Source organism: Haematobia irritans, chromosome 1 (assembly GCF_050003625.1).
Source record: "Haematobia irritans isolate KBUSLIRL chromosome 1, ASM5000362v1, whole genome shotgun sequence".
Taxonomy (NCBI): domain Eukaryota; kingdom Metazoa; phylum Arthropoda; class Insecta; order Diptera; family Muscidae; genus Haematobia; species Haematobia irritans.
Window position 1 is genome coordinate 155540539 of NC_134397.1, and position 24890 is coordinate 155565428.

The window sequence follows — 24890 nt, forward strand, 5'->3', positions numbered from 1 at the left end:
CTTACAGTGTGTCGGATCGATACGACTTGTCGGCGATGACTAAATAATCGGTAAATGTGTTATCGATCCCATAAACATGCAGCAGTATCGATTATGCCTTCGGACTTAATATATAAAGTGTCCATTATATGGGATATGTTCGACACGAGCACTGTCGTCCGGAATAACTGATAGTGTGTAAAGAGCAATAAGCATTTTGACAAAAAATACAACAATTATTAATAATTGTTTTCTGATTTAAATCAATATTTTTGTTTAATTGGTGGCTAAGTTTGAGTCGTGATGAGTCGACAAATTCGGCGGCGGCTTCGACTGGCAAAAACTAGTCGGTGGCGAGACACGGCGACTTCATTCTCTGTCCGCGATGACCACCAGATATCGATCAAAATTTTTGTGCGTGCGAACTGCCCTAGTGGATAAATCAAAATCATCTGTCTGTTTTCCACACAACAACAAAAGTGGTACATTCGGTAAAAACGTTTATTGTGGCAAAATATTTATTAATTGTTGGTCTATAACATAATTTTACAATGCCAAAGGAGAAGAAACACAAGAGAAGTGACAGGGAAGACAGTCATAAATCTAAACATAAAAAGGCATCAAAGAAAAAGAAGAGGCACCACTCGTCCTCATCGTCTTCGTCGTCGTCATCTGAAGATGAATCTCTTCCCAAAAATATACAATTGTTAAAAGCTTTAGAAGAGCGTCGGCTCCTAGAGGAGCGCGAGAGAAAACGACTAAAGGAAGAAATGAAGGCAAAAGAAACGCCGGAACAGAAACGGGAAAGGCGTCTTCGTGAAAAAGAAGCAAAAGAGTTGCGACGCAAGCAACGTATGGGTTGGGACAATGAATATCAGACATATACGGACCAGGATAATCCTTTTGGTGACTCAAACTTGACTTCAACATTTGTATGGAATAAAAAATTACAGAAGCAGGGCCTAAAGGATGCTCCATTGCAAACTGTGGAAGCTATCAACAGGCAAAAACAGTTGGAGAATAAAATCGAATTGGAGAAAGTGAAGAAACGGCGTCTGGAAAGAGAAAAAGAGAAGCAAGAACGCGAGGAAGAAATGATTTTGCAGCAAAGAGAAAAAGAGGCTGCCCAATTTCATGAATGGGAGAAACAAGAGGACCAGTTTCATTTAGAACAAGCCCGTCTCAGGAGTGAAATACGTATACAAGATGGACGAGCTAAACCTATAGATCTTCTAGCACAATACATTAACGGATCTAAATTGGAAGATGCCATAGAAATGCAAATGCACGAACCCTATTTCATTCTCAATGGTTTGCATATTAAAGATTTAGAGGATCTGTTGGTCGACATAAAAGTTTACATTGAATTGGAAAAAGGGGAGCATATAGATTTCTGGAACGATATGACCATCATTGTGGAAGACGAATTGCAAAAGCAAAGGAAGCAAGCCGAACATGACGAAGCCATTAGTTCAAGAAGGGAGGGGATACATGAAAGTGTAGTCAAAGATGTATCTGGGACATTCCGCAACAAGACTATAACACAACTTGACGAATTAAAATCCAAAATTGAAGCCAAAATAGAATCACGAACTGAAGGTATTGATATCAGCTATTGGGAAAATATACTATCCCAACTAAAGGCACACATGGCCAGGGCTAGGCTTAGAGACCATCATCAAAAGAAATTGCGAGAAAAATTGGATCTGCTAAAAACATCGTCACTAAAGGAAGAGGCAAAAGGTAGCGAGTCTCCCGAATCTCCGTCCAATACCGAAACGTACGAAGCCAAAGGAGATGAAGAAAATGAGAATGAAGCACAGGAGTTGTACGAAAATGATTGCTTTACACTTTACGAAGAAGGAGGTTATAGTCCCACTTATATACCATTTGAGTCTCAAGGATCCCTCAATTTAATTGACGAAGAGGAAGATGAAATAAATTTGAAGGTATTAAGGCAGCAGCTTTTAGAAACAAATCAGGAGTCAACAGTATCCCAAGAATTGGCAAGTATGCGACAAGAAGCACGCAAAGGAATGTCCAATGACGAAGTGGAATTCTCGGTAGAAATGCCATGTGATAACTCATTGGCTATACAACTTGCCACCGACAAGTATAGGCCTCGTAAGCCGCGCTACTTTAATCGTGTGCACACTGGTTTCGAATGGAATAAATACAATCAGACTCATTATGACATGGACAATCCACCTCCGAAAATCGTGCAAGGTTATAAATTTAACATATTCTATCCAGATTTGATAGACAAATCGAAAACTCCACAATATTTCCTTACCCAATGTGAGGACAACCCTGACTTTGCTATTTTACGATTTCGTGCAGGCCCCCCATATGAGGACATTGCTTTTAAAATTGTCCATCGTGAATGGGAGTTTAGCTATAAAAGAGGATTTCGTTGTCAATTTCATAATAACATATTTCAGTTATGGTTTCACTTTAAACGTTACAGATATCGCAGATAATTTATTTTGTATTTGCAATTATATAATTATGTGTAGTATATAGATATATAGGATGAAATAAAATCTGAAAATGAAGGACTAAATAAATATGTATATATTTTGTAAACGAGAGCCAGCACGAAAAAATGTATATGATGCGTACATGTAGGATGTTTAATCTTGGGGATATTAACTAAATGCATCGACATATTGACCTGAAAGCACATAAAGTGGGAAGAACATATAGTAAGTAACATTGTCCGTTTGCAGATATTTTTCGAAACATTTGCCACGCTCAGGAATTATATTTGCACATAAAGACCGGTATTAATATCGCATTATCGCGCTAAAACTGTCGTTTTTCACGGTTACTTTTCTTTAATAATACATTTTTAAGGAAATATTTTTTTCAGTTGTTGCTTTGGATTATTCCCCACCAAGTCATAATAAAATTTACAAAAAAAAGTTGTGATTTTATTCTGTATTTACAGATTTATTTTCAATTTTAGCGGCTAAACTCGAACTTAATATCCACCTTAAAGGTGAGTACTATGTTCGGGGCTTTCACCAAAGTGCAAAAATATATATGAAGACGATTACATTTTTATCAAGTCTTGTCAAATTATAGATGGAGAGGATCCAACGTTTTGATTGCGAAACTTTATATATTTCTAAATCAATTGATTAAAAAATATAACCGTATAAAAAGCTGATTTTCAGTAAGTTAATATTCAATTACGTCAAATTAAGAATTATTAAATTTTACTGATCTATAAAAACAAGCTATGTATGGAATTAATTTCCTTTGAAAGGTACATATTTCGTCATTTTAATTCATACAAAATAGGCACATAATGAATCTCAACTTGATTATTTCATTTCTTCATTTATTAAGGTTGAATTATATGCCATTCGATAATTCGTCCGTTGATTGAAGATTTGAATTTTCTCTTTGAAGCAACACCTTGGTTAGAGTACTTTAAACTTGAAAAACATCAACCTTTCCATCAACGCATGACCATAAAGACGTATGCCAAAAATGATGAGTATCGCTCCATGTTTTGGTATAGCCCCATATAGACCGATCTCCTGATTTAACTTCTTGGGCTTATAGAAACCGAAGTTTTTATCCAATTTGCCTGAAATTGGAAATCTAGAGGTATTTTAAGACTATAAATAAGCGTGCAAGAAATAATGTTATTGTTTGAGATTCTATAAACCGTAGTTTTTATCCATTTCAGACAAAAATTTTTATTAAAATTTTTGTCTGAAATTTTAAATCTAGAAGTATTTTAGGACCATAAAGAGATGTGCCAAAAAAGCAAAAATAAATTCTTTTAGATGGGAAGAAACCAGAATATTCAATGATATATAATCATACTTTAAGAAATACTGCATGGTATGTGGTATGGGGAGATGACAAACCCATAAAATCCCTTTAACTACATGCATGGTATGTAATTGTAATATATATATATATATATATATATATATATATATATATATATATATATATATATATATATATATATATATATATATATATATATATATATATATATATATATATATATATATATATATATATATATATATATATATATATATATATATATATATATATATATATATATATATATATATATATATATATATATATATATATATATATATATATATATATATATATATATATATATGCAAGATGACAGCTTCGTCCATAATACGGTTTAAAAGTTGGTTAGTTAACGGAACACTAACGGAGCTTTATGAAAATAGGGGTTAGTAATATTAACAATAAATTACAAATTACTTAAAAGTGGATATTAAGTTCGAGTTTAGCAGCTAAAGGTGGGTATTACGTTCGAGTTTAAGCTGAGTACTAAGTTCGAGTTTAGCCACTAAAGTGAAAACTAACAGCCTTTTCTGTATGTCGAACGAGCTCTCTCGATCGACTGAAATTCATATAAACAGTTGATTTTTGGTTATAAATTCAGCTGTTTGTTTCCATTTCAGTCGATCAATAGCGCTCGTTCGTTCGACATACAGAAACAAGCTGTTAATCAGTAAAAAAAGACAAAATTATACATATTTGTTGCAAATTTTATTATAACTTGATGGGGAATAGCCCAAAACAAATTTTCACAAAGTTTTTATTCTTTAAAATGGATTATTAAAGATAAGTAATCGTGAAAAAAGACGATTTTAGCGGAATCCTTTCTTTTAAATAAGGAATCCTTTCTTTTAAATATTGCAAATGTCTGCGAGAGAACTTTTTAGATGAAAAAAAAATTTTAATGTCCTGCCAATATTATTTGTATTCGGGACACTTATGGGTCTCATATCTAAATTTTGTATAAATAGCGCACTCATTAGTGAAAAGTTGTATCAAATCTAGTTACTAAATTAAAGGGTTGTTAGATTATCTTTATTATACATCTATTTTGAAATAATTAATCGTAACCAATAAGGATTCTCAAATGTATGAATACATATAAGATTTCATAAAAATTACTGCTTCTAGATCTAAACATTAATGAATGATTTTATCCTTGATCGAGGCAGCATCTTTGCAAAATATCAAAACCCACTTTAACTAGATTTCAACTGTCAATTGCTTTGTAAAAAAATGTATTTCAAATCTACTTTTAGTAGATTTCAAGCCTAATGTGAATGGGGTGATACATACAACCTCTACTCCAATGCTTATGTTTGGTGGTTTGTCATAAAAATGAGCGATTTTAAATTTGGTTGCATTGCTCTTGATTGATATATTTACGTGGATCAGCTGATTCTAACACCGCCTCACCAACACCATTCTATTTTACACCCTATAAAGTAAACACCAATGACATTACAGACGTACATTCATACATAGGTCTCGTGTGTATGTAATGTCGTACGATCAGATCTCTGAGAGTAGGAGAAAATCGCGGTTTATTGCTTGATTTTCCATTGGGAGCTGATTTAGTTAAGGTAAAATTATAATACTATAGTAGTTAATCGGGTTTGAAGTGGGCTAAATTATCAATAAAAAAGTCTTCAGATTATAAATGTTCTACACCACGATGTATATATTATGAAGCAAATCATGTTCTTTGAGAATAGGCTTTCTCATTTGTTTTCTGGATACAGACGGTGACGGTTCTTTCTCGCAAATTTTCGTCCCAAAGGCATAAAAAAATAAAAACAAACATTGGATTTATTTTATTTGGAGAACAAATAACAGGTTGGCGAAATTAATATATATAGTTAAAAGACTCTAAGTTTTATCATAAAATAGAAGAGTGAAGTTATTGCAATGTCTAAAGTCTAAAAATTTGAAGAGTTTGAACTTTGAACCACTTTCTTAAAAAATGTCAATAGCTGTATTCGATTTATGTAAACAATTAGACAAAACGAATATCCAATAAGGGGCCTATAATTTATTCACAGTTAAGGTTCAAGTTCATTTTGAACTTGTAACGCAGCGTTGTAAAAATAAAATTTATATTTGGTTTGGTAGCCATGTATTAAACGAGTTTAAATGGAATTAAAATAGCCATAGTTCATTGATTAGATTAAAAGTACATATACTTTATTTTAATTGCTTATCGTAATATCATACATACATATAAAAGAATTTGAAATGAATTAAAAAAGACATATTGGAAAATAATTGATAATTGTAAAAATTTGTTATTTGTATTATATCCACCATTGGTTAAAATTTGTATATTTTCTTTGCAGATCATCATGGCTACATTGTTACCGGGAAATATTGTATATGGTGGTCCAGTAACTGGCACCGAAACCAAGAGCTACAAATCATTGGGACACTATGTTATGGAGAAATATAAGAGTTTTGGAGATAAAGCTGCTCTGGTAAATTAAATTTTATTTTTTATATACTCGGTTTTATAGTTCCATAGTCGACATAGTGATTTTTTAATGGTTAAAGAATCTATAGAAAGGTGTGGAATTACCTGTAAAACTAATTTAAATATTTATCATAATTGATAAAATTAAGACGAGTTCCTTCGGCTTCCGTACGAAACTCTTGTTTTTGCGATTTCTTTTCAATTTGAATAGGCGAATTACGTCTTTCGGACTCGGCGATAAAAAGGAGTTTCCTTTACATTGAGTTAACCATAGCAATCAGTGATAAGAAAAAGATCACCACAAAGATTTCTATACTGATGGTTCCAAATTGGATGGGCAAGTGGGTCGCTGAGTATATTCTAAAGACCTGGAACTTCGAATAGCGAAAAGATTACGTAATCACGATAGTATTTTTCAGGCTGAAATATTAGCAATAAGGGAGGTAGTGATTTGGCTGAGAATTAATGTTCCAACAAATGCTGACATTAATATATACTCAGACAATCAACCTGCAGTACAATATTCATCTAATATGGGTGTCTGACCATAGGAACATACCGGGGAACTTCGAAGCGGATGAGTTGGCAAGGCTAGGAACTATCTCACATGTTCCAGGGGAACTAGAATCGGTTGGTATGCCTCTGGCTACATGCAAGCTCATACTGCGGGATGCTGTTATGATGCGAATCTCCGATGGCAGGATTGTAAGGGTTGTAATGACATCAAGCAAATATGGCCCTATTTAAACTTAAACCGCACATTAGATATGCTAGTATACTGAAGACGTCAGATATCACTCCTGATATTTGCTATAACGGGTCGCTGCCTGATAGGCGACTTTGCAAAACTACTGCGTGAGTTGTCATGATGCGGAAGAAAAGGAATCGATTAAACACCTCTTGTGTGTATATCCTGCATTTTGTGTAAAGGTGAGTACTATGTTCGGTTTTCGAGTTGAAAATCACTTTACTTTCGAGATTACTTTTCCTGAAATAATCAAAATTATAAATGAAAACAGACATAAATATTCCCATAATGTCTTGACGAGGAACAAGAAACTGCGCATTAATTGAGTTAATTTATCTGCTTTACATTAAACTGTTTTAATAAAGTAACCGCGAACATTTCAACTCGAAAAGCGAACATAGTACTTACCTTAAAGGTGGGTATTATGTTCGAGTTTAGCCGCTAAAATCGTAATTTTTTCACGATTACTTTTCTTTAGTAATCCATTTTAAGGATTACAAACTTTGTGAGAATTTGCTTTGGTATATTCCCCATCAAGTTATAATGAAATCTACAACAAATATAATTTAGTTTTCACTTTAGTGAAAAAAATGATGATTTTATGGCTAAACTCGAACTTAATACCCACGTTAAGGCGTAAGCGAATATTAGGAGTATACAGCTTTAGATTACTTGCGAACCTGGAAAATGTTAACTTAAGCAGTCTGCTAATGTTTTTGGAACAATCTGGTTGGTTCAACAAAAGAAAATAATCGAGTAGGTTCAGCGGTTAAAACTAGAAGTGCCCATACGTAATAGGTACTTTTAGTTAATGTTGTATCACAATGGACTAAATAGTCTATGTGAGCCTAACAATAAATCGGGCTGCCACTTTATCCTAACCTATTGTATCACAATGGACTGAGCCTTAAATATCGGGCTGCCATTATACCTGAACTAACCTAACCAACGCCGTCAATGGGTTGGATCTTTTCCATCCATGATTTGACAACATTTGAAAAAAAAATTGTTCTCGCATGCGAATATTGTCAAACTTAACATATATACAGTTTAACAATTTGCCATTTCACAATAATTTTTTTAAATTTTGAAAATTTTCTGCAACATTTTTCTGTAATAATAATTAGTAAGCTTCGGCTTACAGCAACTAATCCGCTACAATTATAAAGGTTATTTTGATTACTAGTGATCTACAACTATTACATTGCTGATGTTGTAGCAGGGTGTAACTCCGGCCGATGAATCTTTAGTTGATTGACATATTTTGCGATGTTGCTTTCGGTCTTATGGGCGGTGGTCGGACATCTGTTACCGCATTAATTTTGGTATTGCTCGCCGTTTCAGCTACAGTTTTTTTTAGGAATCACCTCTATAACCTGGAGTATTATCTTATCAAGAGAATCTGTTTTATATGGCAAATAATTTATAAGAAATACCACGCCATTTTTTTTTAATTTCCGTTACTTTACCCAGCAAAAACTAGGTAACCACATCTCGTTACAATTTGCATTACCAGGAGTAAAGTTGTCATTACACATTGCATTACATTGCGGTGAATTATAATGACTAGCTTGTAATGACAATAATAAATACTTCTTGGTAATTTTCGAATTGTTATTCTCAAAATGTAATGCATTTGGCTGCTAATGACGTAATAAAATAGAATATTATACCTCATTCACATTACACTTTCAAAATCGACTTTAACTAGATTTCAACTGCCATTTGCCTTATAAAAAGGGATTTCAAATCCACCTTTAGTCGATTTCAAACCTAATGTGGTCTATTAGGCTTATTATAACGTAAAACATGAATTAAACTCCCTTTAACAACCAACTTTTATTTGTTTTTTAAGTGTGATCTTGTTTAGATGATTTGTTACATTTTTGTTTATTTCTGCAATATTCGTTTCTATTCAAATAGTGTTCATATTATATAATTACTCGCCATATTTTGATCCATTGTAATCGGTGAGAGTTGTCAATATCTTGCAAACTTTGGTATATCTACGAAGAAGTGATTACATATTCGGTGATTATATGCTTTAAAAGCACTACTAATTTCATGGCCAAAGGTATGCCTGGGAGGAAGTACTTTCCTCCTAGGACATGCGTATGTAAATGTAATCCGGAGGGATGCCAATTAATAACTGGTTATTAATTTATAAATAAGCTTACCTACAAGATTACCTTCCATTTTTTTTTTGCTGGGAGATAATGATTATCTCATTGGCTCGCCTGTCTGTATAATGTATTATACCACTAAGTGTCGCTTGTCTGTGATCATTTTGGAGTAATTCTGCTGGTCCCTGTAGCAAAGATTGTCGTTAAAAAAGGGAAGAGATATTTAACCGATCGCGATGTACTTATTATTGATCGATGGTTAATAGATAAAATAAAAATTAAAAATGTAAAACTTGCTAAAGTTGTGTATTAAAATTATGATATTGGTATAGGTTAAATAAGAATTTGTGTTTCAAATATAATGTAATAAAGATAAATATAATGAAGTTGTTTCGCCTAATTGTGGAATAATCCAAAGTTTATGTAGTAGCTGTTCCAGTGTTTTTGGCGTTTTTTGGAAGACATTGATTACCATACTCATTTGTATTAATTTTCTGAATAGTTATTTACTTCATTCTAACATCGATTTAGCATACTATGGTTTAGAGGTAGAGATATCTCACAACCACTTGGGGGTTCTATTAGTTAGATAACACAAGGTATAATTTTCAAATGTATTTGTTAAGTGATAACAAAGAGCGATAAGCCAACCTGAAATGGTCCAAAGAGCGACACAAAGTAGTTAATAAATCATTTAAAATTCAAACCATTTTAGATTCCATTGTAAAGCCAAGATTTTCACATCATTAAAAGATCTATGACATAATACGAAACTGCATAGTTTTATTACAGCATCTTTATGTATGTCATGTACTCACGAAAAATATCGTGACGCACGAATAATTTTATGATTAATTTACCTTACCGAAGTGTCTGAAAAATGAGCATTATTAAAATCGAGAGTGTTTTTAAACTCTTAACATCCCAGGTGTCACTAAAATTGTAATTGAATTTAACTTTTAAGTGTTTTATGTTCGTGAGCAGGAATATTTTCGTGAGTGTAATTCGTTACTCACGCACACTCACGAAGATATTATTTTCGTGACTCACGCACACTCACGCTGTTGTCATGAGCGTGACCCACGAATCACGAAAATTTTCGTGAGTCACGACAATTCACGTGCACACCTCTACTCTGATCAATATTATTTAACTTCAAATTTGTAATTTTTTGAATTTTTGGTCAAAATTTATTTTTATTTTTGACTACAGATTACAACAAATTTTCCGGAAAAACATGTTTTTTTTAGAAATAGCGCTATGATGTATTAAATACAACAAACTTGATTTCATAGAATTCGGTCAAAAATTTAATACGTAAGATTTTTTTCTGTTGGTATCCAGTGCGCATCGTTCATTTGGAGTTAAAAACATCATATTAAAATCCAGCGGTAAGCTTGGAATATTCAAAGATATGGTAGGATATCAATCGAGGCCAGTCTTAAAAGATGAAAACAATTACATGAATACTGTCATGTAATTGTATTAGACATACATATTACCTCATTTTGCAATTCCACCCCGCATGCTTGGGTGCTTCGATAAGTTTTTTCAGCTTAGGCAAGAGTTACTATGGGCGGGACTTATAGTCGTGTGCATAAAAATTAATTTTATGCGGGTATACTAAAAAAATTATTTTATGAATGTTTGAAATAACCATGGTGGCTCGAGGGAACATGATAAATTATTATAAAAATGACACTAAAACTTATAAACCTTGGTAAGACCTTCCTACTTTGACATTCAGAATGGTTGAATTGTTTATGAGGATTATAATGTCAACATCGTGAAGTCCTTGGCCGAAACGCTTCCTTCTATTTAGATATAAGCAATACATAATTTCGTTACCTTCAAGGTACATGCTCGGGTTTATGATCGGGCTTGAACTAGGAATTTGAAGGTAAATTTAACTCTCACAGTCACAATGGAATATTCTTGGTCATGTAAGATAGATGGAATATTCGCTAGACGAATACGCGTGACACAAAATAATCATGTCACCCGAGATTGGGAATAAATCAAATATTTTGTGCATGAGCTTGAATAAAACATAACATTTTTGCAAAATCTCGCTAACGATTAATTTCACACTCCAGGGTTTTTTTTAATTCAATAATTAACATTCATTTGACTGGCGAAACATTTACTATATCGTGAATTTGTCGAGAGTCAAAATTTGTTCGTGCGTGAGTACGGCTTTCGTTTTCTCTTGTGAATGTGCGCATACATCTCTAAGGAAGCTCATTTCCCCCACGTCCCTGAAATGAAAACCATTACTTCAAATACAGACGTAAACAACACGTTTTTAACTACTCACGCACACTCTCTACCTGAGTGAAAAACATAAATTCATTCATGAGCCTAGGTGAGTACCACGTCACACTCACCGACATAGTCACGCACCCAACACACTCAAACACTCTCGTAACATACATAAGAATTTGTTCACGATAACTTTAAAAATTTTACTATATCATAAATACATAAATATACGTGAAAAGAAGAAAAAATCCTACAAAATCAGGCAGGGCTGCAATCGCTAGTGGAGAAAAAAACTTGATTGAACATCTTTTTAATATTTCTAATCACAAAGTATTTTTGCGTCTCTTTATTTTAATCTGGTACTAAAACTAGGGGCTAATAGTTTTTGTCAAATTTTTTTTTTCTACAAAATACACTTATGCCCAATTTTTTTCCAATACTCAAAACAACCAAAATTGTTGCTTTTCGGTATAGCCAACAGCACCTTCTTCGATTCAGTTTTTACATATCTCCTCTATCCACTCGAAACAACAGTCACAGTTACGCGCAACCAAATTAGGCGAATACGCTGTTTGCGGAACGATATTGCTTGAAATATTGACGAAAAATGAGTGTCTGATGGAAATATTTCACTATAACTCAATATCTATTTCAATGATAAGAGATTGTTAGTTTTGTGGTATGCATCGATATCCAACTTCGACTTCTTTTTTAACAAAACATCTAGTGAATTAGATGTCAATTATTGATACTGATTATATTTAACTCAATTTTTTGGCATACATTTATAAAAGTTTTTTTTTTTTTAGATTGATGCTGTTACCGGTCAGGAGTACTCGGCCGAATATATGTACAAGTCCATTGTGCGTTTGGCTCATGTTTTAAAGCACTTGGGTGTAAAGAAAAATGATGTTGTCGGATTATCTAGCGAAAATTGCGTTGAATACGCTATAACACTTTATGCCGCATTCGCAGTCAATGCCACTGTAGCCCCGCTGAATGTTACATATTCTGAACGTAAGTAAAAATGCAAACATTTGGTTCTTATTTTGGTTATTAATGAAATTATGTTTTTTATCTTAGGTGAGGTCCACCATGCTTTAAATCTTTCCAAGCCCAAAGTAGTATTTGCTTCCAAATTAACAATCGACCGCATAACAAAGGTCGCAAAGAACAACTCATTCGTCAAGAAAGTCGTGGTATTTGGCAGTCATGCCGCAAATTCGCACGTATTAGCCTTTAATGAGTTGATGGAAAGTAAAAAAATTCCATCCAAAGACACATATGAATGTATAGTGGCGAATAAGGACGATGATGTCGCTTTGATTGTATGCTCGTCCGGTACTACTGGATTGCCAAAAGGAGTTCAATTGACGCAATCAAATATTTTGTCTACAATCGATTCACAATTGTAAGTATTACACAATTTTTCAATTTCTTTTCATTACCTCATTTGCAAAATCCGAAATCTTTCACCATGAACTTTTGGTGTAAAATTGTATATATCAGTGATAACAAAATATTTGCACAAAACGATATTGATAGTCAACTTTTGTCGATTTAACCGAAATCGATATACATCTTTTAGACATTTTAATAATGCAAGGTAACTTTTGAAGGCTAGAAAATATATGATGGAAAGCCAACAACGCTAAATCAAATTTTACAAGTGCTAGAGTTAATCTTAGGTCCTTGATAATGAAAATATAAAGAGTTAATAACATTTTATTTGGTTTCGGTGAATTTCTAAACAAATTGGCTTGTGTTCATTATCGCCAACAAAACTGCGATAAAAACAGATTCAAAATGATATATCGACATGGTATATTGCATTGAGTTAAAATTTAGCCATTATTTTAAAATCAAAATCTATTGAAAGTTAGCGTAGAAAAATATGTCCTATCAGTAATAATAGTGACTTTTCTGAGCATTTCAAAGATTATCTAAGATATGCCACATAGAGTTATGGGTCGTTCCAACACGGTTATAAAAAGTTACCACCATTGAGCTTAAAAGAGCGAAGTACTCTCATTGATAATGTCAAGTGTATTTGTACAGAGAGGCTGCCACCATACTTATCCTAAAGGAAACTCTGAATGAATGAATCCTTAGGCTAGTTCGAAATAGAAAAGAAAGCAATGGGTCGCATGGCGAAGCATAGGATCGCATGGCAAACGCATATCAATCTTATAATAACAGAGTTTTGAAGATTCTTACCAAAGTAATTGGACCCTGTGTACACAAACAACGTTTTACAATTCTGCTATTCTAGTTTATCAAATCCAGTAGAGCAACAAAAATGATATCAGTATAAAGCCAGCAGTAATCCAACGAAAGCTGAAATTTAGCAAGAATATGTAAATTTCCCTGTAAGTACAATAGTCCATAGCAAGCTTAGGACATCGTGATATATTTAGCAGTAATCTGGGAATGAAAGTACGACTTCCACATCAAAGCCTAAAAGTATCAAGATTGAATTTTTTATATCATCGGCTATAACTACCACAATAACCGATTGGATCAAGAAATATCTAAGTATAATAGAAATTGTTTGGTCGAAAGAAGAATCTTCGTTAGTGTCATTTGAATGATATTTCTCGTATAACAGAACCTAAACCCATACCATAGCGTCTACTATTCCAGATGGTCGAAGTTACGGTGTAGAATGCGTTTGGAGCAATATCTGGGAAGATGATACAATTGCTGAATTTGTGGAATGATTAGCCATGAGGACAAGGTCAACGAGCAGGTGTAACATATTAATAAAGAGCTATGAGGATAGTAACAGGTACTAGGATGATGAAGATTTTGAATGGGAAACCCAAACATTAGCAGGACTATTAGGGAGTTAAACAAAGCAAGAAAACGATTGGAAGCAGAACAGCATTTGTGTGAAGACAGAAAAGTTCACGAAGACATCGTAAAGGGCTTTAGTATCATAATAGCGGATATAGAAGCAATACGCAATCACGATGGCACTAAGAGAAATTGGCTGCTGAGAGAAATTGGATTAACTTAACATAAAATCAATACTTAATTGTGAAATGTATTTTTAAATATTAAAGTCATCTTAAAAACTACTAAATAATTCAACTCAGAACACAATCTTGGCTGCCGAATTATTGCTGTCATAGGCTGTATAACTATATCAAACTTGAGAAACTATATAGGAACTTGAGAAAAATTGTGCAGAATTCAATCATAATCATTAACTCATTACATTGTGGAATTGGGCTCTATAACGATATCTTTTAAGAACTCAATTTAGCACATAAGTTCATATTAATATACAAAACCCCCTCTGTATTGTCTATTACAAACAATTGATTCTACTTTCTAGAGAACCGACTGCTATACCCCTAGGCGAAATTAAAATGTTGACTGTTATACCCTGGTTCCATGCCTTTGGCTGCTTAACATTAATCACAACATCATGTATGGGCTCTGTTTTAGTGTATCTACCCAAATTTGACGATCACATGTTCTTGAGTGCCATCGAAAAGTATCGTATATTGATGGCTTTTATGGTGCCGCCATTGATGGTTTTCTTAGCTAAGCATCCTATGGTGGATAAATATGATCTATCCTCGTTGTTGGTATTGCTCTGCGGAGCTGCTCCTTTAAGTAAAGAAACTGAGGATCAAATTAAGGAACGTATTGGTGTACCAATTATTCGCCAAGGCTATGGTCTTAGCGAATCTACATTAAGTCTGCTGGTGCAAAACGATAACGCATGTAAACCAGGCAGTGTTGGTGCTTTGAAGGTTGGCCTTTACGCCAAGGTAATAGATCCTGACACTGGTAAAGTATTGGGCCCAAATCAACGTGGAGAACTATGCTTCAAGGGCGATTGCATTATGAAAGGTTATATTGGAGATCCAAAATCAACTCAAAGTACAATAGTGGACGGATGGTTGCACACTGGTGATATTGGTTATTATGATGACGATTTTGAATTTTTCATTGTTGACCGCATTAAGGAGTTAATTAAATACAAAGGTTTCCAAGTACCACCTGCCGAAATCGAAGCACTTCTTTTGACAAACGATAAGATCAAGGATGCTGCTGTTATTGGTAAACCAGATGAAGAAAGTGGCGAATTGCCAATGGCGTTTGTAGTAAAACAAGCCAATGTTGTCCTTACCGAACAGGATGTAATAGATTTTGTTGCGGAACGTGCTTCCCCTGCTAAAAGGTTACGTGGTGGTGTTATGTTTGTTGATGAAATTCCCAAAAATCCCAGTGGTAAGATTTTAAGACGAGTTCTGCGCGACATGATCAAGAAGAAATCGAAATCCAAATTGTAAACCCATTCCACACTAAATACATTCCACACTATACACTAGAAGGTTGTATTTAAAACTAAACTAACCAAAGTGAATATAATATGCAATAACTCAATACCTGATTAGTAAAATAATGTTCTCCAATTTTCATATATTATATAATCATATAAGTAATTTTGAAGTGTCATTTGTTATACTGGAGGATTTTTGAGATATTTGAATTATATATTTTTTAATAAACAATTGTTTCTTCTTTGTATATCTTTTTTACGAATAAAATTATATTAAAAAATGTATTCGATGTCATGAGAAAATCTTCTAATTGATTTCAGTTTAAGATATGCAAAAGGCTTTTCGACTTTTTATCCCGCATGCCTATCAATGCACTATGGGCGGAAATCGCAAAACAGCGACAAAAAGTCAAAATTTCAAAGTGAAAAATTATTAGATGTTCCAATTGAAATTACTTTAGAACATCTTGGAAAATACAAATCGAAAGTAAACTTAAAACTTGGCAGCCCTGTTCATGAGCAAAATGCTGTCAATATTTACCAAAATTAATGCAATTTGCGTGTAATCAAAGAGACAAAAAAATTGAAAAAATAGTGTTTACTTTTTTTTCGCAATAAAAGAGAATAAAGAAAACTTTTTAATAAGGATTCTAAGAGGAGAGATAAGTAGCTTAAAATGTTCTAAACATTTTAAAAATATTTTTGTTTTTGAACTTGTATTTGTGTTTTCAACAGTGCTGTTTATTTGTGAAAATTTTAGTACATACGTAAATTTGCGAGGAATAGTTCTAGAGTTAACGTTTGTTAACGAAAACCGTCATTTGTTATTGTTCGCGAACACGTATACTTTTACGTGTTGTAAAGTTTGTTTGCCCAAACTTGCCCATTCTAAAATAAATTTAATTTTTCTAGAAATAGTGATGATAAGAATAGCGAATTTTTCTCATCAAGTAAATAAGCGCGATATGTTCTCATTTGTCGAAATCGGGCGATACATATGTATGGGGGCTATATCTAACTTTGATCCGATTTTTTTCCAAATTCAACAGCGTTCGTCCTTTTACCAAGAAAACACGTTGTGCCAAATTTCATCCAAATCGGTTAATAATGGCGACCGGAATATTGCAAACAACAAACACGAACAAAAAATGGACGGAATTAGATAGCGAAGAAAGTGATTTTGATGGTTAATATGTATTTAATATTAATTAAATAAAATGTCTACTAAATCAAATCTACATGTGTGTATAAAAATATCGGCGTTTCTCAATGTATATTATGCCGTCATTGCATTTCCCACAACTGATAGTGGAAATTTCACCCACGACACATCATTGTTCTATTCGACCTGTCTTTGTAATCACAGAAAACAAAAATTTTTTATTAGGACAACTTATAAAAACAAACGCAGCAGGCTCCTAAAAACTTTATATGTATGTCAAAAAATTAAAGTTTCTATATTTATCTCTTATTCGCTTCAGCTTGTAGGAATTTTCAAACCATTGATCTGTAGTCTACACAACAAATACAAAGTAAATAATTCGTTTCGCAAATAGTTTCGAATTAAAATGTTGACCTCATCTCCAAAAATTGAAAAAAAAACCGAAAATATAAATTACTTGTGAAACCATACAATGCGAAAAGCGAAAAAGACGATAGTTCGTGACCACCCCCAAAAAATTGAAAAATCCACCCAAATCCTAAAAAAAAATAAAATTTTTATATGAAAAACGTCTTTTGCCCTTATCTCTTAAACTAAGCGTCCTAGAGCGAAAAGGACGATAATTCGTGACCACCCCCAAACAATTGAAAAATCCACCCAAATCCTAAAAAAATTTAAATTTTAATATGAAAAACTTATTTTGGCCATATCTCCTAAACTAAGCGCCCTTGAGCGAAAAGGACGATAATTCGTGACCACCCCCAAACAATTGAAAAATTCACCCAAATCCTAAAAAAATTGAATTTTTTTATGAAAAACTTCTTTTGGCCATATCTCCTAAACTGAGCGTCCTAGAGCGAAAAGGACGGTAATTCGTGACCACCCGCAAAAAATTGAAAAATCCATCCAAATCCTAAAAAAATTGAAATTTGTATATGAAAAACTTATTTTGGCCATATCTCAAAAACTAAGCGTACTAAACCAAAAAGGACAATAATTCGTGACCACCCCCAAAAAAATTAAAAATCCACCCAATCCTAAAAAATTTTAATTTTTTATATGAAAAACTTCTTTTGGCCATAACTCCTAAACTAAGCGTACTAGAGCGAAAAGGACGATAATTCGTGACCACCCGCAAAAAATAGAAAAATCCATCCAAATCCTAAGAAAATTAAAATTTTTATATGTAAAACTTCTTTTGGCCATATCTCCTAAACTAAGCGTCCTAGAGCGAAAAGGACGATAATTCATGACCACCCCAAAAAATCCATCCAAATCCTAAAAAATGATTTTTTTATATGAAAAACTTCTTTTGGCCATAACTCCTACACTAAGAGTGCTAGAACAAAAAGCACGAAAGAACGAAAAGGACGATAATTCGTGACCACCCCAAAAAATCCATCCAAATCCTAAGAAAATTACAATTTTTATATGTAAAACTTCTTTTGGCCATATCTCCTAAACTTAGCGTCCTAGAGGGAAAAGGACGATAATTCGTGACCACCCGCAAAAAATTGAAAAATCCATCCAAATCCTAAGAAAATTAAAATTTTTATATGTAAAACTTATTTTGGCCATATCTCCTAAACTAAGCGTCCTAGAGCGAAAAGGATGATAATTTGTGACCACCCCAAAAAATTGAAAAATCCAACCAAATCCTAAAAAATGAATTTTTATATGAAAAATTTCTTTTGGCCATATCTCCTAAACTAAGAGTTCTAGAGCGAAAAGGACGATAATTCGTGATCAAACCAAAAAAATTGAAAAATCCACCCAAATCCTAAAAAAAAATTTAAATTTTTATATGAAAAACTTTTTTTGGCCATAACGTCTAAAATAAGCGCCCTAGAGCGAAAAGGACGATAATTCGTGACCACACCCAAAAAATTGAAAAATTCACCCAAATCCTAACAAAATTGAAATTTTTATACGAAAAACTTCTTTTGGCGATATCTCCTAAACTAAGCGTCCTAGAGCGAAAAGGACGATAATTCGTGACCACAAAACAAAAATCCTAATCCTAAAAAAATTGAAATTTGTATATGAAAAACTTATTTTGGCCATATCTCACAAACTAAGCGTACTAAACCAAAAAGGACAATAATTCGTGACCACCCCCAAAAAATTTAAAAATCCACCCAATCCTAAAAAATTTAAATTTTTTATATGAAAAACTTCTTTTGGCGATATCTCCTAAACTAAGCGTCCTAGAGCAAAAAGGACGTTAATTTGTGACCACCCTCAAAAAATTGCAAAATCCACCCAAATCCTAAAAAAAAAAGAAATTTTTAGATGAAGAAATTATTTTGGCCATATCTCCTAAACTAAGCGTCCTCGAGCGAAAATGACGATAATTCGTGACCACCCCCAAAAAATTGAAAAAAACACTCAAATCCTAAAAAAATTAAATTTTTATATGAAAAATTTCTTTTGGCCATATCTCCTTAAATATGCGCCCTAGAGCGAAAAGGACGAGAATTCGTGACCACCCCCAAAAAATTGAAAAATCCACCCAAATCCTAAAAAAATTTAAATTTTTATATGAAAAACTTCTTTTATCGATATCTCCTTAAACATGCATCCTAAAGCGAAAAGGACGTAATTCGTGACCACCCCAAAAAAAATTGAAAAATCCACCAAAATCCTAAAAACTTGAAAATTTTATATGAAAAACTCCTTTTGGCCATATCTCCTTAAATATGCATCCTAGAGGGAAAAGGACGATAATTCGTGACCATCCCCAAAAAGTTTACAAATCCACCCAAATCCTAAAAAACTTGAAATTTTTATATGAAAAACTTCTTTTGGCCATATCTCCTAAACTAAGCGTCCTAGAGCAAAAAGGACGATAATTCGTGACCACTCTCAAAAAATTGAAAAATCCACCCAAATCCTAAAAAAATGAAAAGAACGATAATGCGTAACGTAAAAAAATTGAAAAATCCATGATGAAAAACTACTTTTGGCCATATCTCCTAAACTAAGAGTCCTGGAGCGAAAAGGACGATAATTCGTGACCATCCCCAATCCATGATGAAAAACTACTTTTAGCCATATCTCCTAAACTAAACGTCCTAGAGCGAAAAGGACGATAATTCGTTACCACACTCAAAAAATTGCAAAATCGACCCAAATCCTAAAAAAATTGAAATTTTTAGATGAAGAAATTATTTTGGCCATATCTCCTAAACTACGCGTCCTAGAGCGAAAAGGACGATAATTCGTGACCACCCCCAAAAAATTGGAAAAAACCACCCAAATCCTAAAAAATTGAAATTTTTTATGAAAAACTTCTTTTGGCCATATCTCCTAACCTTAGCGGCCTAGAGCGAAAAGGACGATAATTCGTGACCACAAAATTGAAATTTTTATATGAAAAACTTATTTTGGCCATATCTCCTAAACTAAGCGTCCTAGATCGAAAAGGACGATAATTCGTGACCACCCCCAAAAAATTGAAAAATCTAAAAAAATTGAAATTTTTATATGAAAAACTTAGTTTGGCCATATCTCCTAGAGCGAAAAGGACGATAATTCGTGACCACCCCCAAAAAATTGAAAAAACCACCCAAATCCTAAAAAAATTAAATTTTTATATGAAAAACTTCTTTTGGCCATATCTCCTTAAATATGCGTCCTAGAGGGAAAAGGACGATTATTCGTGACCACCCCTAAAAATTGCAAAATCCACCCAATCCTAACAAAAATTAAATTTTTATATAAAAAACTTCTTTTGGCCAGATCTCCTTAAACATGCGTCCTAGAGCGAAAAAGACGATAATTCGTGACCACCCCCAAAAAATTGAAAAATCCACCCAAATCCTAAAAAAATTGAAATTTTTATATGAAAAACTTATTTTGACCCTATATCCTAAACTAAGCGTCCGAGAGCGAAAAGGACTAGAATTCGTGACCCCCCAAAAAAATTGACAAATCCGCCCAAATCTTAAAAAAATTTAAATTTTTATATGAAAAACTTCTTTTATCGATATCTCCTAAACTAAGCGTCCTAGAGCAAAAAAGACGAGAATTCGTGACCACACCCAAAAAAAAAATCGATATCTCCTTAAAAAAATTGAAATTTTCATATGAAAAACTTCTTTTGCCCATATCTCCTAAACTAAGCGTCCTAGAGCGAAAAGTATGATAATTCGTCCTTTCCACCCAAATCCTAAAAAAATTGAAATTTTTATATGAAAAACTTATTTTGGCCATATTCGTGACCGTGAAAATTCGTGACCACACCCAAAAAATTGAAAAATCCACCCAAATACTAAAAAAATTTAAATTTTCATATGAAAAACTTCTTTTGCCCATATCTCCCAAACTAAGCGTCCTAGAGCGAAAAGGACGATAATTCGTGACCACCCCCAAAAATTGAAAAATCCACCCAATCCTAACAAAAATGAAATTTTTATATGAAAAACTTATTTTGGCCATATCTCCTAATCTAAGCGTCCTAGAGCGAGAAGGACGATAATTTGTGACCACCCACAAAAAATTGAAAAACTTATTTTGGCCATATCTCCGAATCTAAGCGTCCTAAAGCGAGAAGGACGTGAATTCGTGACCACCCCCAAAAAATTTAAAAATCCACCCAAATCCTAAAAAATTGAAATTTTTATATGAAAAACTTCTTTTATTGATATCTCCTTAAATATGCGTTCTAGAGGGAAAAGGACGATAATTCGTGACCACCCAAAAAAAAATGGAAAATCCGCCCAAAACAAAAAAAAAATAGAAATTTTTATATGAAAAACTTTTTTATCGATATCTCCTTAAATATGCGTCCTAGAGCGAAAAGGACAATAATTCGTGACCACCCCCAAAAAATTGAAAAATCCCCCCAAATCCTAAAAAAAATGAATTTTTATATGAAAAACTTCTTTTGCCCATACCTCTTAAACAAGAGCGAAAAGGGCGATAATTCGTGACCATACTCAAAAAATTTTAAAATCGACCTAAATCCTAAAAAATTGAAATTTTTATATGAAAAACTTATTTTGGCCATATCTCCTAAACTAAGCGTACTTGAGCGAAAAGGACGATAGTTCGTGACCACTCTCAAAAAATTTTAAAATCGACCCAAATCCTAAAAAATTGAAAGTTTTATATGAAAAACTTATTTAGGCCATATCTCCTAAACTAAGCATCCTAGAGCGAACAGGGCCATAATTCGTGACCATACCAAAAAAATTGAAAAATCCACCCAAATCCTAAAAAATTTTAATTTTTATATGAAAAACTTATTTTAGCCATATATCCTAAACTAAGCGTCCTAGAGCGAAAAGGGCAATAATTCGTGACCACCCCCGTAAAATTGCAAAATCCACCCTAATCCTAAAAAACTTGAAATTTTTATATGAAAAACTTTTTTTAACAATATCTCCTAAACTAAGCGTCCTAGAGCGAACAGGCCCCATAAAAGTGAAAAATCCACCCAAATCCTAAAAAATTTAATTTTTTCACAAAAAAAAAAAAATCCACCCAAATCCTAACAAATGTAAATTTTCATATGAAACACATTTTTTAGCCATATCTCCTAAACTCAGCGTCCTACAGCGAAATGGACAATAATTCGTGACCACACTCAAAAAATTGAAAGATCGACCCAAATCCTAAAAAATTGAAATGTTCATATGAAAAACTTCTTTTGGCCATATCTCCTAAACTAAGCGTCCTAGAGCGAAAAGGACGATAATTCATGACCACACCAAAAAATTGACAAATCCACCCAAATCTTAAGAAATTGAAATTTCATATGAAAAACTTTTTTTAACCATATCTCCTAAACTAAGCGTCCTAGAGCGAACAGGGCCATAATTCGTGACAATCCCCATAAAAGTGAAAAAAAATTGAATTTTTTATATGAAAAGCTTCTTTTGCCCATATCTCCTAAACTAAGCGTCCTAGAGCGAAAAGACGATAATTCGTGACCACCCCAAAAAATTGAAAAATCCACCCAATCCTAAAAAATGAATTTTTATATGAAAAATTTCTTTTGGCCATATCTCTTAATCTATGCGTCCTAGAGCGAGAAGGAGGAAAATTCGTGACCACGCCCAAAAAATTGAAAAATCCACCCAAATTGAAATTTTCATATGAAAAACTTCTTTTGGCCATATCTCTTAAACTAAGCGTCCTAGAACGAAAAGGGCGATAATTCGTGACCACCCCTGTAAAATTGCAAAATCCACCCTAATCCTAAAAAACTTGAAATTTTTATATGAAAAATTTTTAGCCATATCTCCTAAACTAAGCGTTCTAGAGCGAAAAGGACGATAATTAGTGACCACACCCAAAAAATTGCAAAATCGACCCAAATCTTAAAAAAAGTTGTAATTTTTATATGAATAACTTGTTTAGCCATATCTCCTAAACTAAGCGTCCTAGAACGAAAAGGACGATAATTAGTGACCACACCCAAAAAATTGCAAAATCGACCCAAATCCTAAAAAATTGAAATTTTTATATGAAAAACTTCTTTTAGCCATATCTCTTAAACTAAGCAAAAAAATCTATAATTCGTGACCACCCAAATCCTAAAAAACTTGAAAGTTTTATATGAAAAACTTATTTAGCCATATCTCCTAAACTAAGCGTTCTAGAGCGAAAAGGACGATAATTAGTAACCACACCCAAAAAATTGCGAAATCGATCCAAATCCTAAAAAATTGAAATTTTTATATGAAAAACTTCTTTTAGCCTTATCTCTTAAACTAAGCGTCATAGAGCGAAAAGGGCGATAATTCGTGACCATCCGATAGCGATAATTCGTGAAAAATCCACTTAAATCCTAAAAAAAATGAAATTTTTATATGAAAAAATTATTTTGGCCATAACTCCTAAACTAAGCGTCCTAGAGCGAAAAGGACGATAATTCGCGACCACCCCAAAAAAATTGAAAAATCCATTAAAAAATTAAAAAATATTTTTGGCCATATCTCCTTAAATTTGCGTCCTAGAGCGAAAAGGACGATAATTCGTGACCACACTAAAAAAAATTGCAAAATCCACCCAGATCCTAAAAAATTTAATTTTTTATATGAAAAACTTATTTTGGCCATAACTTCTAAACTAAGCGTCCTAGAGCGAGAAGGACGATACTTAGTGACCACCCGCAAAAAAATTAAAAATCCACCCACGTCCTAAAAAAATTAATTTTTTATGTGAAAAACTTCTTGTGCCCATATCTCCACCCCCAAAAAATTGAAAAATCCTCAAAAAATTCGAAATTTTTATATGAAAAACTTCTTTTGGCCATATTTCCTAAACTAAACGTCCTAGAGAGAAGGACAATAATTCGTGACCACCGCCATAAAATTGAAAAAAAACACCCAAATCCTAAAAAAAAAATTATATGAAAAACTTTTGGTCATAACTCCTTAAATATGCGTCCTAGAGCGAAAAGGACGATAATTCGTAACCTACTCCAAAAAATTGAAAAAACACCCAAATCCTAAAAAAAAAAAATTTTAGGTCATAACTCCTAAACTAAGCGTCCTAGTGCGAAACGGACGATAAATCGTGAAAACCACCAAAAAAATTTAAAATCCACCCAAATCCTAAAAAAAATAGATTTTTATATGAAAAACTTCTTTTGGCGATATCTCCTAAAGTAAGCGTCCTAGAGCGAAAAGGACGATAACTCGTTACCACCCCCCCCAAACCATTGAAAATTAGATTTACAAAGCATGGTTTACAAAGCGTGGATTGTAATAAGCTACAATCCAGAAAGCTAGGTAATAAACGCTGCGCTGCAATTAACCACAATACTAGCATTCTTACATTCGTTCAGCTTGTTGTAGAGCGTCCAAAAGCTACACAAACGAGCAAAAATAAATGCACTCTGAAATTTAGATTACTACCACGCATCTTTGTCATTTGAGTTAGACAAAATATTTCACACAAAATAAATATGCTGGTTTGAATTGGTAGCACTTTTTTCCAGGTAACTTGTACTCTATCTTAGAATAAAACACTTTCAATTAGAATTTGTT

The 24890-nt window shown here is 33.1% G+C and overlaps 2 protein-coding genes across 4 annotated transcripts; both read left to right on the plus strand.

Moving 5' to 3' along the window:
* Positions 1-334: 334 nt before the first annotated feature.
* cactin (cactin, spliceosome C complex subunit) lies at positions 335-2546 on the plus strand. Its single transcript, XM_075291985.1, has one exon. It carries the CDS (start codon positions 531-533, stop codon positions 2457-2459), a length of 1929 nt encoding a protein of 642 aa, XP_075148100.1. The 5' UTR covers positions 335-530; the 3' UTR covers positions 2460-2546.
* Positions 2547-5263: 2717 nt separating this feature from the next.
* LOC142222055 (luciferin 4-monooxygenase) lies at positions 5264-16013 on the plus strand. Of its 3 annotated transcripts, none has more exons than XM_075291987.1 (5): positions 5264-5414; positions 6168-6302; positions 12241-12448; positions 12515-12842; positions 14772-16013. In XM_075291987.1, exons 2-5 carry the CDS (start codon positions 6174-6176, stop codon positions 15736-15738), a joined length of 1632 nt encoding a protein of 543 aa, XP_075148102.1. In that variant the 5' UTR covers positions 5264-5414; positions 6168-6173; the 3' UTR covers positions 15739-16013. The 3 variants fall into 3 exon arrangements, with proteins under 3 accessions (XP_075148102.1, XP_075148101.1, XP_075148103.1); XM_075291986.1 differs by lacking the exon at positions 5264-5414 and adding an exon at positions 5480-5667; XM_075291988.1 differs by lacking the exon at positions 5264-5414 and adding an exon at positions 5983-6004.
* Positions 16014-24890: the final 8877 nt, after the last annotated feature.